This window comes from Larimichthys crocea, chromosome XVI, assembly GCF_000972845.2.
Source record: "Larimichthys crocea isolate SSNF chromosome XVI, L_crocea_2.0, whole genome shotgun sequence".
NCBI lineage: Eukaryota > Metazoa > Chordata > Actinopteri > Sciaenidae > Larimichthys > Larimichthys crocea.
The window spans coordinates 21,728,875-21,745,156 of NC_040026.1; the positions used below are offsets into that span (position 1 = coordinate 21,728,875).

At 49.2% G+C, this 16,282-nt stretch overlaps 1 protein-coding gene across 4 annotated transcripts; it reads left to right on the top strand.

Moving 5' to 3' along the window:
* The first annotated feature begins 50 nt into the window (after positions 1-50).
* Positions 51-15,670, top strand: cep131 (centrosomal protein 131). 4 transcript variants are annotated; one of them, XM_027289037.1, is made up of 30 exons: positions 56-389; positions 1,022-1,218; positions 1,363-1,457; positions 3,105-3,216; positions 3,395-3,522; positions 3,833-3,937; positions 4,087-4,266; positions 4,364-4,481; positions 4,603-4,719; positions 5,083-5,275; positions 5,567-5,661; positions 5,760-5,888; positions 5,978-6,170; positions 6,281-6,378; positions 6,491-6,670; positions 6,807-6,998; positions 7,118-7,255; positions 7,376-7,501; positions 7,587-7,703; positions 7,911-7,940; positions 8,281-8,383; positions 9,359-9,560; positions 9,829-9,936; positions 10,327-10,444; positions 10,553-10,627; positions 11,208-11,350; positions 11,465-11,642; positions 11,732-11,928; positions 12,924-12,984; positions 13,090-15,670. In XM_027289037.1, the coding sequence occupies exons 2-30, from the start codon at positions 1,033-1,035 to the stop codon at positions 13,159-13,161; spliced, it is 3,789 nt and encodes a 1,262-aa protein (XP_027144838.1). In that variant the 5' UTR covers positions 56-389; positions 1,022-1,032; the 3' UTR covers positions 13,162-15,670. The 4 variants fall into 4 exon arrangements, with proteins under 4 accessions (XP_027144841.1, XP_027144838.1, XP_027144840.1 ...); XM_027289038.1 differs by lacking the exon at positions 56-389 and adding an exon at positions 472-586; XM_027289039.1 differs by lacking the exon at positions 7,911-7,940 and having other exon boundaries at positions 57-389.
* Positions 15,671-16,282: the final 612 nt, after the last annotated feature.

A 16,282-nucleotide genomic window follows, 5' to 3' on the forward strand; every position in this document is an offset into this window, starting at 1 on the left:
AAATGACTCATGCATAAATTAAACATTATTTTTATTATAAATCTCGCTGCTCATCACGCCTCCTGTTTGCAAAGCCAACCGAACCATCGTTTGAGCCCCGCCCAGCTCAGACAGACAGACAGCTCCGCTCAGCCAATCACATGCGCGGACACAGGGGCGACGCTGTTCTTCCTCCGCCAATCAGAGCCCGCTTGTCTTGTGTTGTTGCCACAGAGATGCTGGTAGGCGTTAGTTAGCTGCCAGTGTTCGAGCCCGGAGGACTGTCCCTGTGTCTCCGTGTCCCTGTGCTCCAGCGGACTGTCCCTGTGTCTCTGTGTCTCCGTGCTCCAGCGTGTTTGTTTGTCCGGGGGTCGAACCCGCGGGAGGAATGCTGCCGCCCGGCTCCTGAAGTGAGTAGCTAACGCGCTCGTGCGTGAAACGTCACATAACCGTTAACCGCTCGAGACTTAACTGATTTTTAAAAAAATTTAAACTTTAACGGTTATTAACGGTGTCTAACGTGCCCGTTACCGTTAACCGGAGACAGGCGGGGGAGTGAACACAACATGACCGTCTCTGCGACTTTGACAAACATCGTGATTTACAGGTACAGAGTGAACACGGTAACGCGTTACTCCCCTCGTTAGTAACGTCACAGTGACGGTTAGCTCACCGTGACATCAGCACGAGCCGTGTCTCTGCTTCATACGTCATAATAACGTGATGATGCTCACCTCACCTGTCACCTGTCTTGCGTCATAACGCGTGAACACACGCACACACACACCTGCCTCAGCTCTCACAGCAGCTCACCTGTGAGTTCCTCTTTGTGTCACCTGGACTGCTTCTGTTGTCGGTTGCCCCGGGAGACAAAACAGTGATGGGGATGTTGCTTCCTCTGTTGCTGTGGTTGCTGTTGTTGTGGTTGTTGTTGTTGTTGTGGTTGCTGTTGTTGTTGCTGTTGCTGTTGCTTCCTCTGTTGTTGTGGTTGCTGTTGCTGTTGTGGTTGCTGTTGTGTCCTAACATCCCCGCTCTGTTCCAGCTCTCCAGAGGATGCACCCCACACGCAGCCCCTCGTCCATCCCGACAGGTGTCCCAGGAGACGCCCTGGACCTCAGCCTGTCCGGCGCCCAGCTCTCCATGTCCAAAAGACCCAGCAGTGCGTCGCCCGGGAAGTACTTCTCCCGGTCCGTGTCGGTGTCCGTGGCGAGCGACAGCAGAGGAAAACGCAACACGCTGGTGAGCGAGCCGGGCGCCGCCTGCCCGCCACATGTGTGTTTTCGTCCTGGCGACAGAACGAAAACACGCAGACTGTTTGTGAGTTATGAGATAACGTGTTCAAGATGCAGGAGGACGTCAGTGACAGACCTCTTTAATCCACAGAGCGATGCCAGCTTCGGGAGCTCCCGTTCCATCAAGAACCTTCGTCGGTCCAACAGCACCACGCAGGTGAACCAGCAGGCCAACATCAGTTTAAGGTACACACACACACACACACACCTGCTGCTGATGCACTAGTTCATGCTGCATTTACCCCTCTCGTGTCTCGGAGTCTTGTTTTCCTCATTCCTTATCACTGACATTGACACACTGATCCGCGTATCGTACAGTATGTGCTGTTACATGCACTCTGCACAGCCTCGGGGAGAACTCGCTCTTCACATTCAGTAAGATGGATCAAATGACCTTTATGGTGACGAGCATGCCACTGAAATATGAAGGCCGTGTGTGTTTTAGAAACAATCTGTGTGGCTGTAACGTGGAGCCTTTAAAAGCAGAGCGCTCCTCTTCACTGAGCAACAGCTGGCAGCCCTGAAGCCTCGGCAGATCGGACAATAGGAATTGTGGCGCGGCGCTCCTGCATGATAAAGAGCGAGAAGGGAAGCCGGGCGGCTGTTGCTAGGGTCGCGGGGTGCAGGGACTTGCTTTGTCCCGGGTTTGAGGGGGAGGGCCAGGACCTCGAGGTCAGGTTACCCCCCTCCACCAGAAGCCAGTGAAAGGAGAAGTGTGTGCGCACGCTCTGGATCTATTGTCCGGCAGCTGCTGCCGTCTCCTCCTCCCCTCACTGTCTCTGAGGATGCAGAGCTGAGGGGCTTTAAATTTTAAGTCTCCAAGTCTTTCAGGGCAGTCAGTGGGTCACTCACCACCCCCTCTGCCTCCTCACTGCTTCCTCCCCTCCATGCATCACTCTCTTGCGAAGCAAAAAGCAGAGGAATGTGCTGCCTGAATAGTGTTGTCAGATTGCTTTTCATTGGGCCAGCTGGCTTCAACCCCCCCGAAGACACGCACGCTCATTTATACACTCACCCAGACAGAAACACACAGCACAGATACCAGCAGAGGCCCAGCCAGACAGGAGGTCACCGTACATCTGTGCTTCGTGATGGAGGTGCTGGTGTGTACGGCTATTTGAAGGATGAATGACAGGCCGTCGGGATCAACATATGCATGCACGCATTTACATGCAATCCACCACGGAGTTCCCCTTAGACGCCGGTCAGCTGCTACATACTAAATTCCAGGACTTGTGGGGGAGAAGGGGACGAGTCCCATTTCTGCAGCTGTCATTACAACGTTTAATCACCAAAGCGGCCTCTAAAAGCACGACTCAAGGCCCCGCTTTGTGTCGCACAGCTAAACTCTTGTTTACAAAGATGGATCTGAATTTTTTTTTGGCTCCCAGCCACCCCGTAATCCTCTTAACCTCGTCCACCTCTCGCTATAACATACATCGTTTTGTTTTGTTCCTTTAGCAGCAGGTCAGCAGAACGTGCCACGTAGAAGTGTGTGCATCATCTGAAAACTGAAACCTGCTAATAAATTCGAGAAGCAGCTCAACGCTGCGTGTGCGAGTCATAAATCTGTAATAAAGGTTTTGAAAACTCCCTTTCAAAATACCACATTAAGACACGAAGACCTCGAGGAACACACAGAAAAAATCTTGCTGTGATTTGGTATCAAGACCTTTGAATTCAGGAGAGTTCTGGAAGGACTGGATGGTGAAACCGCCTTATTGTCAGTACAGGTATAAGTAATAGAGCCATACCTGCTACGTTATGTTGGAACAGGTTAAAGTGTCTGTTCACGCAAATAATGAGGCTTGTTTGTGTGTGTGTGTTTCTCAGTCAGGACCAGAGTGAGGACTACCTGTCTCTGTTTGACAGCAGCTCAGATGGCCGCAAGAAACTGGCCAGCCTCAGCAAGGCCTCACCAGACAGAACCACGTGGAACATCCTGGTATTTACCATCAGCCACTCTCTAACATGCGTTCACTTCACATCACATTCGGTTTGAAATGCATCATGATCGTCACATATCTATGGGTTAACTCAAAAGTGTTTCCAAACATTCAAATCAGTCTTCAAGGTGTCAGATTTTACAGTTCAGGTTGTAACACGATCTGTTTCTGTTGAAGGACGACCAGCCCAGAGCCTTCCCTCTGCACTCCAGCTCTCACAGCACCGGCAGCGTGGACTCTCCCACCAGCCTGAAGAAAAGAGAGTCTGGCATCGCTTTGGCTGCCACTTTCACTGCCAACAACAGGTAAGTGTGTGACGCACACACACACACTCACACAGTAGTCCATGTAGAGCAGGGGACAAGCCTAACATCAGTCTGGTGACTACTTGCACGGCAGCATTCTGGATTTCTACCTGCTTCTCGTGTTTCATACCTGTTGATCATGGCGGCTGATACTGCCTTCAGGAATTCCACCCACACACTGAGAAAACTGTCCAGAGAAACCTCTGTGGGCTGTTTGTGATGAAGTGTATGTTACATACTGTAATGTCTTTTGTTCTGAAGTCAGAACTGCCTCCTGCAGAGAGTCATTGTGCCTTTTTGTCTTTCGCAGGAGCAACAAGGGAGCTGTGGGGAACTCTGTCACCACCATCTTACACAACAACTACTCTGAGAAACCACTCACACCGAAGAGCTCCAACCAGAAGCCGTCATTTAAGTATGTCCTGACACGAGATTGGAGGTTTTGACAGTGTTAGTTAGTGAATCAGGTCGATGTTGGCCAAAACAACCCATGTCAGTCAAACGCTCATGTTTACAGACCTTGTGTGAGGTTTCTCTGAATTTCCACTCATGTTTTTCTTTCAGCAACATCCTGAAGGCCACAGCGAATGATGAGGTGTCACTTGAGAACGGCTCCCTGACTAAGTCCCAGAAGAATTTCTCTTCAGTTTCTTCCACCTCAAACAACAGATCTCCAGTGTCTGCCCAGCAAGGCAGCCCCGTCCTGTCTCGAAGGAGGGAGGCCACTGAGGAGGAGGCAGAGAGGTCAGACTGTTTCACCATGCTTCTTTCTGCCGTGTGTTCGCTGTTCTATTGATGTTAATAATCTGTGACTCATACCACTTCTGCTTTGTATTTGAAGGTTTATTCAGCAAGTGAACCAGGCAGCAGTCACCATCCAGCGCTGGTACAGACGTCATGCCAAGAGGCGACACGCTAACCAGGCGGCACTCAAACGCATCCTTGCCAGTAAAAGAAAGGTATCCACCTGTCCCCAGGCTGCCTTATCCCATAACCTTTTATTCTCCGTGGTCTTAACCGGTTTTATGACCTTCTTTCTATTGCTGCTGCATTAATCTGATCTGTGTCTTTCCCTTTTAGGAGTGGGAGGAGAGGACAGAGGAGGACGGTCGCCTGGAGCAGCAGCAGAAAAAGGACGAAGACAGAAAACGGATTCGTGAAGAGAAAGCTCGCCTGGCCCGCCTCGCTGCCATCCAGGTGCCCGGCTCGGATTCACCTTAAACAGTTTTAGTGTTGTGCTTCAGTAAAGTTAGAAGACCTGAGAGGAAAAACAAAGAAAACTGATGCAGCAAACAGCCTGACTTTTAGTGTTTAATACGGGTCAACATGCAAACACATTGGACCCTTCCTCAGCTCAGTGCAAACAGAACCAAAACAAAGAAACTCCTCTCAAGCTACAGCTCAGATTCAGGCTCTAGATGACCTACATCTGGAACTAAATTTACTTCATTACATCGTTCACTTTCACTTTCACGCACGAGTTCCCTCTTTGTGATGTTTTTCCTGAATTCTGATGGCTCACATCACAGTCCTCTGTCTCCCTCTGGTGGCGTGTTACAGGAGCTGCAGCAGAAAAGAGCCCAGCGGGTTGCAGAGGTGCAGCACGTAGCTGAGGTGGAGCTGGAAAGCCTGAGGCAGGCCGGTGTGGTCGGACGCAGGAAGCCGCCCAGGATTTCACCCACCAACAGAAGCCCGGCTTCACCGAGCAACAACAGCCCGATGTCACCCACAGACGTCAAAGCTAAGAACACGGGTCAGTATGTCTCTAAGCTGGGCTATTTAAAGTTCAGATACAGAATCATTCATTCAGTCATCCTTAATATGAGATGACAGGGGTCATATGAAGAGATTAAAAAGTCTCACATCATCAAAACTACTGTAGAGAAATGACTTCACATTAAACATAACTGCAGGAGAAAGCCTATTATCCGTAGAGTTCTTGTGATATTTTTGATATCTAGACGAGCTATGGCAGCCAATGAACTGGTTTTCTGAGCAGGATTGTGTTGTTCTCGATGTATTGATCAGTTATTTGTTCCCACAGATTCCAATCTGAATGTTGTGGCTGACTTAGGTGAGCTGACCTTCAGAGCCATTTCCCCAGCTTTGTCCAATAACAGAGGCTCTCAGTGTTCCCAGGTAAATGACTCTGTACCTTCACAGCTTAGCTCCACTTCATTCATTCTTCATCTCTCCCTTTCTCATGATATTTAACACAGTCTGTTTTTCTCTCATAGGATCAGGAGGACAGAGCAGAGGTAGACGTCTGCCTGGAGCAGCAGCACCTGGAGAACGACAGGAAATTAATTCGTAAAGAGAAAACTCGTCTGGCCCGCCTGGCTGCCAACCAGACCAACTCATCCGACGTACGAACTTTTTAAGCACTATTTTTATCCAACTGCATCCCACTGAGTTGGATCCACATCTAATATCTCCCTCTGGTGGCGTGTTACAGGAGCTGCAGCAGAAAAGAGCCCAGCGGATTGCAGAGGTGCAGCACGTAGCTGAGGTGGAGCTGGACAACATGAGACAGACGGGTGTGGTCGGACGCAAGAAGCCGCCCAAGATTTCTCCGGTCAACAAAAGTCCAGCCTCGCCGATCAACAACAGCCCGATGTCACCCACAGATGTGAAAGCTAAAAACACAGGTGTGTGTGTGTGTGTGTGTGTGTGTGTGTGTGATGTGGCCTTTTAACATGGAAAAAAGAACATGTGGTTAAACTGTGTAATCACTGTGCTGGTTTAAATGTTTCCGCAGACTCCAATTTGAATATTGTGGCTGAGTTAGGTGAGCTCTCGAGCTTCAGAGCTGTTTCCCCAGCTTTGTCCAACTGCAGAGCGTCTCAGTGTTCACAGGTCAGTCATCAAAACCTTCAGCTGCTCCTCAAAGCACTGATCAGTAATCTACCAGATGTTAAAGCAGTTATTTGGTCCCATTATAAGCATGTTTGTTTGCTCCATGCTCCAGGAGATCCTGCAGAGGTCGGTGAGTGTGGAGGACCAGCGGCAGGGAGCTTCGTCCAGCAGAGCTCAGTCTAAAACCACCCTGAACGAGCTGCTGGACACCCTGAAGCTGTTAGAGGAGGAGCCGGAGAGGCTGTCCGAGCCAAAGAGTTACCGCAAAGAGAAATATGCCTGGATAGACGAGGTGAGACTTCCTGAATGGAACATGGCATCCTAACTTCAAATATTCATTTCCTGGCCGTGCTTCAGCCTGAGTGAAAGAAATATTAATCAAATCCTGCCGTGTGTGTAATCTGCATCTCCGCTGTGTCTCACCAAAGGACGGAGACTCCAACTCTCTGACCACTGACAACCTGGAGCGTCACGGCCAGCTGAGTCACCATCCTGCACTGCCAGATGGGGGCGCCCTGCTCTCCGAGGCCAAGCTGCAGAGCATCATGAGCTTCTTGGATGAGATGGAGAAGTCTGAGCAGGAGAGGCCACGCTCGGTTACGTCAGGGTCACACAGAGAGGTCGGCACGAGGAGCAGATTGTGTTTAAATATTGTTGATTGATTGATTTTTAAATAGTGAGTCAGCTCATTCAGTTTGTGCATATCTGTTGGAGTTTAATATTTGCTGTGTGATCCCAGGCTGTGTTGTCGGAGGAGGAGCTGGTTGGTGTCGAGCAGGCGTCTGCCACCGCCGCCGAGGTCACCGGCTCCATGATGAGAATCAAGCTGGAGCTGGAGGAGAAGAAACGCACCGTCAACATGCTGCAGACCGCACTGGTGGGTGGAAATTCACACACTTTACATCCGAGTATGATGTAGAGAGAGAAGGTCTTGATCCTGTTAGCTGCTGTAGATCAGGTGTGTTTACCTTCTTTACCTCCTCTCCTGTCCATCAAGGCCCAGCAGAGGGAGCTGACGATGAGACATGTGAAGGAGACAGAGAAGGAGCTGAGCAGGAACTTTCAGCTCCAGAAGGAACAATATGAATCCACCATCCAGAGACACCTGACGTTCATCGATCAGGTGGGTAAAGACACACAATATGCATCCTAATAACAGCTGATGGTGAATGTATGTAAACCTTTCTCACATGTTGTTTGTGGATCAGCTCATCAATGATAAAAAGGCTTTGAGCGAGCGCTGTGAAGGAGTGGTGGGAGAACTGAAGCAGGTGGACCAGAAATACACCAAGAAGATCGCACAGATGCAGGAGCAGCATGAAATGGTGAGACGGTCGACGATGTTCCCATCAACAATAACCTGATGTGTTCAATAACTTCTGCTGCTCCTACTTTGCGTCTTCTGTGACATCTCGTGTGACTTTGCTTTCTTGCAGTTCTGCTTTTGTTTAACTGTCTTCTCTGTTTTTCTCTCTTCTCCTTCTTTGCTGTCGTCCTCTGTCCTTGTATATCTGTTCATTCCTGGCTTTTAGGTGTGGCAAATTCTGGGTCCCTTGTGCGAGGTAACTTTTTTTCCTCCTCTAACCTGGTCACCTTTGGCACGATCATCTCTCTCATTCATCCATTCCTTCCTTTCATTTGTCTGTCCTTCTCCACTTGTGTTGGACAGTCTGTCTGCATGTGAGTCTTTTCTCATTCATCTCTAGATTTAGATATGAATTAGTTTGAACCCTGCCGCTCCTCTTATCACCTGTGTGGTATTTGATCTCGTAACACACATGCCTGTTGATCTCCTATCTGTCGTCATGTAAAAGTCCTTCCTTTGCTGCTAGTGTGTCCTCGTCACTTCAGTGACCAAACCACCATAGATTTACCTCCTCCACCCTCTCCCTCCCTCTGCAGGAAATCAAGAAGTTAAAAGAGCTCATGAGTGCCACGGAGAAGATCCGCCGGGAGAAATGGATTGACGAGAAAACCAAGAAGATTAAAGAGATCACTGTGAAAGGTAAACAGAGCCTCGACTGTGCGAGGACACACACCTTAACCAAAGCTCTGTTCGCATCAGGCCACAAATAACCAAATCTGTGCAATGTGATCCTAATTCTGCCTCGTTTGGCAGCAACTCTTCCCGTCTGCTCTTCTCGAGTACATCAAAATCCTCCTCGACTGTTCAGGCATCGCACATCCTTTAGCAGTAATGTGGCATAAAGCCGTCCATCGTCATCATTCATCAGCTGTAATAAAGATGATCGACGTGACTGCTCCCCAAAAGTGAGGCCAAAACATTGTAGATCCCCCCTGGTGGCTGGATGCACTAAAGGTCATAAAGCCTGAACACGTCAAATAAACATTTCCACCTCATGATTGACAACCGAGTCACGCTCAGTTCGGTCGCCCAGTGTATGGGCGAGAGCTCGACACCAGTGGCTCCAACTCTGGCTGCTACGAGCAGGAGGAAGTGGAGACGTGTCGTCCGTCTTTATATATGCAAGTGTCGAGGTTACACAGTGTAAACAAAAATGTGTTAAAGAATCTCAGCCCTGATCGGCTTCGTGTGAGGCAGCTGAGTCTGCTCATATCATGATGAGCACGTGAGATGCACGCTGCATTGTAACTATATGTATGGAAGTGTTGTTTACATGAGTTAGTAACTAAACTCAGTGTTTTTCATACGTTTTAATAAATGATACTGTATCCTGTTGCCTTTTCCTGCGTGTTGAGCACAGCATGAACAAAGAGGTACAGTTCTGTTTCCAGAAACTCGTCATGCTGTTCTGCTGTTTCCTGCCTGCGATGAGCTGATTCCATGGAAGGTCACAGTCGGTTGTCAGCCAGTGCTGATGAGGTGTTTGTACAGTGACACAGCTCGAGAACTCAGAATATTTCTTTACTCAGTGACTGAAAAAAATCATGAATCATCAAAACTTCTTTCCAAGAAAATTTGCTTCAGAACAAAAACAAGTTTCTCCTCTTCCCCCAGGTCTGGAGCCAGAGATCCAGAAGCTGATTTCAAAGCACAAACAGGAGCTGAAGAAGCTGCGGACGCTCCACGAGGCCGAGCTGCTGCAGGCCGACGACCGGGTGGCCCAGCGCTACGTCCGCCAGTGTGAGGAGCTCCGGCAACAGCTGGAGAGGGAGAAGGAGGAGCAGTGCCAGAGAGAGAGGGAGATAGCCAAACAGAGGTACACATGTCACATCACTACTGCACTACACTACACTCCTACAAGAAATACTTGTAATACTTTAAAAGTAAACAGGAAGCAGCTTCAAGGTTTTACAAAGCAGGCTGCCTGCACAGAGCTTAATGCTTTAAAACCTGAGAGAGATGGCCTTCATGACAGTTCATGAAACATGGCAGGAGAGGCAGAGCGACGCTCAGAGAGACAGAAATGTCGTTTTTCTTACATCGTGGTACCTGAAGAATCACCTGAACGTTTCTGTGTGCGTCAGATACGAGAAGCAGCTTCAGGAGGAGGAGCAGTCGCTGCAGCAGCAGAGGAGGCGTCTCTACAAGGAGGTGGCGGATGAAAAAGAGAGGCTGGCTGAGCTGGCTGCAAGGTGAGGTCAAAGGTCAACAAAGTCTGAAGACATAAACACAAAGAGACGTCTTCTGGGTGGCCCTTAGATTTTTTTTCATAAAAATTTCCATTACAGCTGTGAAACGAGTGATCATTAGAAGCTAGAGGACTGTAGCTCTGTTAAATGCCATAAAAAATAACAAAAATAACCACGGGATTCTTCTGGTTTTCCGTCTGGAAAATTATTGCCACCTACTGCTTATCTTGTGATCCAGCTCCTAATGTTCACATAACTGTAGTGAATGGAAACCAGCGTTCGTCTGCCTGTTCCTGCAACAGTATTATTGAGCTCCATTTCTCTAGATGATGTAAAACTTAGGGATTATTGTGATTCTGCTTTTCAAGACTCTTCTCGGTGTTTGTCTTCCAGGCAGCGTGCTGAGCTGGAGGATCTGCGGAGGCAGCTGGAGGAGAACAGCTCTCTGGCTGGACGAGCGCTCAGAGTGGAGCTGGACAAAACCAGAGAGGAGCAGGAGAGGAGGCACCAGGTGAACCAGCGCAGAGTAACATCTGCGTTATGAAAGTCTTGTATCTGCGCGTCTATGAACAGCTAGCAGGGCTGCATCTTGCTAACTGAGTGTTGTTTGTGTGACTAGTTGGAGATGAAGGCGTTACAAGAACGTTTGGACATCGAAAAACAATCCTGGGAAGAAAACTACAAGAAAAAAGAGGTTTGTTGACGTTCAGTCACCTTCGTCTGCTCACAGGGAACTAAACAAACCACAGAACACAATGTAAATATGAACTGTTGTAACATAGGGGAACTAAACAAACCACAGAACACCCTGTAAATATGAACTGTTGTAACATAGGGGGTCTGCATCGCCTATTCTGACTTGAAGGCAAAAGATCTCCAGTGTTCGGAGTGCAGCTGTGAAACTCAACTCAGTGTAAAAAGAACAGGAACTGAGCTTTTCTGCTAAAAATGGTCTTTTTCCACTGTGTGTGGTGACGTGGACAGGTGGCTCATTTCCAGCTCTCTGGAGTGCAGCAAAGTGAGAACAACCTGTGCTGCCCAAGTCTCTGCTTAAATATAATTTGGACGAAACCCTCAGGGTGTAGAACACATGTAATATGAGGAATGAAGAAGAACTGAGTTAATAAGTGAAGAGGAGGTATGAACGTGTGAAGGAACTATTGATGATTTATCTGAACCTGGGTGTTTTGCATCGACATTTTCTATATACGTCTGTGTGTGTGTGTGTATGAAGCAGTCAGGACAGTCAGCATGTGTGTGTTGTGCGTCCACAGGAAGTGTGGCTGCTGAGCCGAGAGCGTGAGCTCAAAGAAGATCTGCGACGAGAACGCGACAAAGAGATCGAGCTCGCCATCTGGACGCTGGAGGAAGAGACCAGCAAGGACAAAGAGGAGTGTGAGAGGGCGGCTGAAAACAGGTGTGTGTGTGTGTTTTGGGTTCATGGACACATGAATGATCTGTCCTCTGTCCAGCACCTGCATATATGCAGCTTTATCACATGTTACCAACCTCCACTCTGCACTGTTGTCAGGGTGAAGCGGGTGAGGGAGAAGTACGAGGCCGAGCTGAGGGATCTGGAGCGCTCTGAGAGGGCGGCCGTGGAGAAGCAACAAGAGTTGAGGAAGCAGCAGATGGAGATGGAGGGAGAGCTGATCAGACTCCAGGCCCTGCTCCGACAGAAAGAACAGGAGGCTGAGGACATCACACAGGTGAGGAACCAATCAGCAGAATGACTCTGAAACCTTCAAACTAAAACCGGATGCGAGAGCAAACGTAAATAAAAGATCTGTCTGTTCAGACCAGGGACAAGCTGGTGGAAGAGCGCCGCAGCCTGGCGGAGGTGATAAGGCAGGAGTTTGCAGACCGGCTGGTGATGACGGAGGAGGAGAACAGCAGGATGAAGGTGGAGGTGTCGGAAGTTCGAGCGAGGTTGCGGCTGGAGGTGGAGAGGGTCACCAGGGAGAAGGAAGAGGAGCTGGCCGAAGTCCACCAACGGTAAGTGACTCATGAGGAGAGGATCTGAGTGGAGCTGGTTCAGATAACTGGTTTTATTCTGTGGTGTGTCATTTTCACCCTCTAATGACTGAACTTGAACTCTCCAGTCTCGTTTTAAAGAAGTGAAACCGCTGAGCCTCGTAAGAAACGTCTACATGTCTATATCTGGTAAAAATGACATCAGCTGTTAGATGTGTTAACTGGAGACAGAAAAGCAAATAGACCTGAGGAGAGTGGGTCGTCTGGCCTAGTCCAGAGTCTCATGAACTGTCTGATGTTTTATATGACATCCACACTGTATGGCCAAAAGCATTTAGACGTCTGAACATTGGGGATACATGGCTCATAGCGGGAAAAAAAGGGACAAAAAGGGAAAGAGTGCGCACCCTTCTATTCAGCCAGATTTATCGAGACGTTTCTCTGAATCCAATAGAAGCGCAGCTTTCATTCTGGGCCTACTAACTTAGGTGGTGTTGACACTCAGGCGCTTCACGTATCGTTGACAAGTCGAAAGTGAGCGTCATTAGCCTGCAGTAACAAGCTTTGTAGCCTAACCCACAGGATGGACCCGCAGGTTGATGTCGAAGGGTATCAAAAGTAAATGGTGGAAGTGATGGCAAGCTCTTTGGGAGCTATTGCTACATACTGACCTGTCTTTGCATTGCTGTGGTGTAATCTGTAGTTAGTGTGCGAAGAGCAATGTGGTAATATAGTTAACAGATAGTATCAGCCTTTCAGGGATTTCCCGTTCATCCCCGAGGTGTTGAAGCAGGTGGAGGTCAGGGCACGCTGCCATGCTTTAATGGTCGGTGCTCTGTGGAGGAAGAAGATCCACAAACCGTGTCTGGATGCATTCATTATTTTCTTTTGTTGTTTTGCTTCCTCAACTCTCCAACAAAGCCGCTGACAAGAGAGGAGACAGAGGAACCGAGCTCATTGTTTCCTGCTCGTTGTTTTTTCACTTTCTCATCGTCGTCCTGTCTGTGCTTTGCCAGAGTGAAGTCTGCCATCTTGAAGAAGGAAGAAACTGTCAGCTGTCTCCGGAAGCAGCACGAGGTGAGCGGCTCGGTGAAGCTGAGGCGGCGGCGATTAGTAAGAAAACACGGTTTGTGTGGAGAGATGATTGACAGCATGTGTAAATATGGCTCTGTCCTCTGATAGGCTGCGCTGAAGAGGGCGGATCACCTGGAGGCCCTGTGGGAGCAGCAGAGGAAGCAGCTGCTGGAGAAGTGACTGACAGGAAGGCCTGGTTTCATCCATCTGGACCTCTCCTCTCCGCCCTCCATCGACCCCCACCCTCTCTCCGTTGTGTGGCTCGAGCCCTCCACCTGATTTCCCCTTTGGATGTTGTTTCCGCCAGCAAGACTGAACCTGTGGAGCGTCAGAGGGTTGAACAAGTGACTGAACCTTGTCCTACCTCATTTGAAAAATACAAAATGGGGAAACGCACTGGGCCTCACTGTATAGGGCAGGCCCCCCACACCCACCACCCAGGCATGAAGGAGCGTGTTGTGTTGGAACTTCCCTGATTTAAATGCCACAGACCAGGTGGCAGCAGATGAAAAGACGATGGACGGACGTCCCCTTCTTCTTCTTCTTCTTCTTCTTCTTCTTCTTCTTCTCGAGGAGGATTGCTGCAGTTTTTGTGACTCTCCCTTCTATCCCCCTCCCTCCCTCCCTCCCCTGCAGTCTGTGGGAGCAGGAATGCCTCCATGTTCCCCACAGAGCTGCCACAGAGAACACTTCCAGATGTTTCTGAAACCAGCCCAGGCCTGCGCTGGGGTCGCTCCCATCCCGTACGACCACAACTCACAGACTCACGTATCAGCCGGCATCAGAGCAAACAGTGTGAGCGTCTGTCTGTGCCGAGCCGAGCTCCCTGTGCCCCCTTCTGTCTGCTGAGTCATGTGTTTATTCCCGGTGTCCCCTCGAGGCGAGCGCTAATTACAGGATCCATATCTCCTCGCTGGCTCCGGCTCTGTGACCAGCTCTGCACAGTTTGAGTGTCTCACACCAGAGTTAGGACCTAACAAAGACTTGTAGCACTAACGCTGGTTCCAGACTGAAGGTAGAGTGCATGTAGAACGTTGCTAGAGAGAGCGGTGGGACGTGTAGACGACTTAAAGGAAAAAGGGAGTGAAGAAAAGCAGGAAGGCATGTCTGAGGTCAAAGACAGATGATTACAGAGCAGCTTCGAGGGTTTCTGAATGTGAGGAAGAAAGAAGAGGGTGGAGGGGGGGGCGGAGGTAAGAAGGAATGCGCATAGAAAATGTTTATAGGATTAGGAAAGCAGAGCTGGGACAGAGTGAGGAGGGTGGAAGGAGGCACGGAGCATGTGACCAGAGGTGTGTTTGAAAACCATAAAGAGGCTGCACAGCGACAAAACACAAGAAACTCAACAGGAGAGGGGGGGGGTCCCTGAGTCACACACATTCAAACCGTGTGTGTGTGTGTGTGTGTGTGTGTGTGTGTGTGTGTGTGTGTGTGTGTGTGTGTGTGTGTGTGTGTGTGTGTGGAGCCGCCTCATCACGACAGACGTGTCTCATTGTTTTTCTTTTTTTATTTTTTTTATTTCTCAGCCTTTGTGATGATGAAGATGTTTTGTAAACTCACGTTCACACACAGAAAGTCTTTGTGGATAAGATTTCAGTAAGAGTGGCCCATAGCATGAGTGTGTGTGTGTGTGTGTGTGTGTGTGTGAGAGAGAGGGGACTCTGTAACCAGAGTTTGTGCTGCAGACAGAAACTCGAAACCACGAAGTAAAGCCTGTTATTTAGGTCCAACATGATGTGAAGACACAGCCTCCAGATTAGACATCAGAAAATATTTATTCTGTTTCTCTTTTCGATATTTATTTTTTAAGATTTAGCACTCCTGTGTGACCTTTTGACAGGTCGGGGATTTGAAGTAATGTTTCTGAAAGCTCATCAAGTCAGAACACTAAACAGTGACTCGGCAGAAATGATGACTGCCGCCGTGACTCGTGATAAATACGCCATTGTTGGATGGTTTAAATAGTATGTCAGGTTTTTCTGACATGAAATCTGAGCCTCAGTGTGAAGGTTCATATGAAGTGTAGTGTAGAGGAGGGTTAATGTCAGACGCATTCAATCAGAGTGATTAAACCAAATGTTGAATAAAATCCCAGACGGCAGACTCAGGCGGACGGAGGTGGTTGGTGTGTGTCGCCGTGGCTTTCTAGACTCACTGTGAGTCACGAGGACTTTGGTGTGGAGGACCGGAGGCTCTCGCAGCGCCGCGGTCTGCCTCGCAGCCCCTCACCGCTCTGCTGGTGTTGGCACGGCAGGCGGAGGCTGTTGGCCTCGAACCCGGGAGGGTGGTGGTGTGAGTTGGCATTCCTCGCGCATGCCCGTCCTACAAGTGCCAGAGAGCCTTTCCTTTGTGCGCATGGGAGTGTTTGTGTGCCACCATTCTTCCGATCTGGACCCGAGATGACCCACTTGGTGTCAGATACACAGCCACGTAGATCACATGGCACCCTTGTTTCTTTCTGTCTGTAACTCTATATACGAACCATTCCAGCTGTCGCCGGGTATTGTCCTGATTTTTGTAACGCTCTGTGCCCGAACAACACGTAGCTCTTGCACACACTGTGTTCTTCTTCTCTTGTTTTTTAGTTGTAATTGTTATTTTCATGCTGATGGTTCGAAAAAACTGTGAAGAAGATGGTGACTGATCCGTCAGCCACAACGTGAATAAAAAGCAAAGACTGTTGGGAAGACACACTGTGTGCTTCGTTTTTCTTCACTGTGGAAACACAGACAATTGTTTGCTTGTTTCTGTCCCCGCCCTCCCATCATCCCTCGCTCTCTGGCCATAACTCATCAGCTCGGAGATGAGGAAGTGTCTTCAGTCATATCAAGTCAACCCCCTGCTGAATCCAAACTATGAGCCATGAGGTTTGGAGCCTGACGTGATTTATTATCAGTATTTCTGAATGTTGAAATAAACTCACCAGCTTCCTCTGAACGCAGCGTCTTTCCTTCCTCTTCATGGAGCCCAGTTCAAACCACCTCGGGGATGTTTCAGCCTATACATCTGGAATAATGTCCGGCGCTGACCCACTTCTCCTCCTCCTCCTCTCCCCTCTGCCCCTCTTTTCCCTCCTCGCCCTCCAGCTAGCTTCACTTCCTCTGTACTGCCAAAGCAACCAGTGGTGTGCACTGAAACGTGTCTCCCCTTTCAGCGTATTTCCTTTCTTTTCACAGCAGAAACTCAACCCAACGAGGCACACACCGACTGTTGACTCTCACTTGGCTTAGAGGCCTCGGCCGGCGGTGGATGGACTGAGCGACTCGTGACCGTCGGATGAGGAGAGAACGTCTTCCTGTGT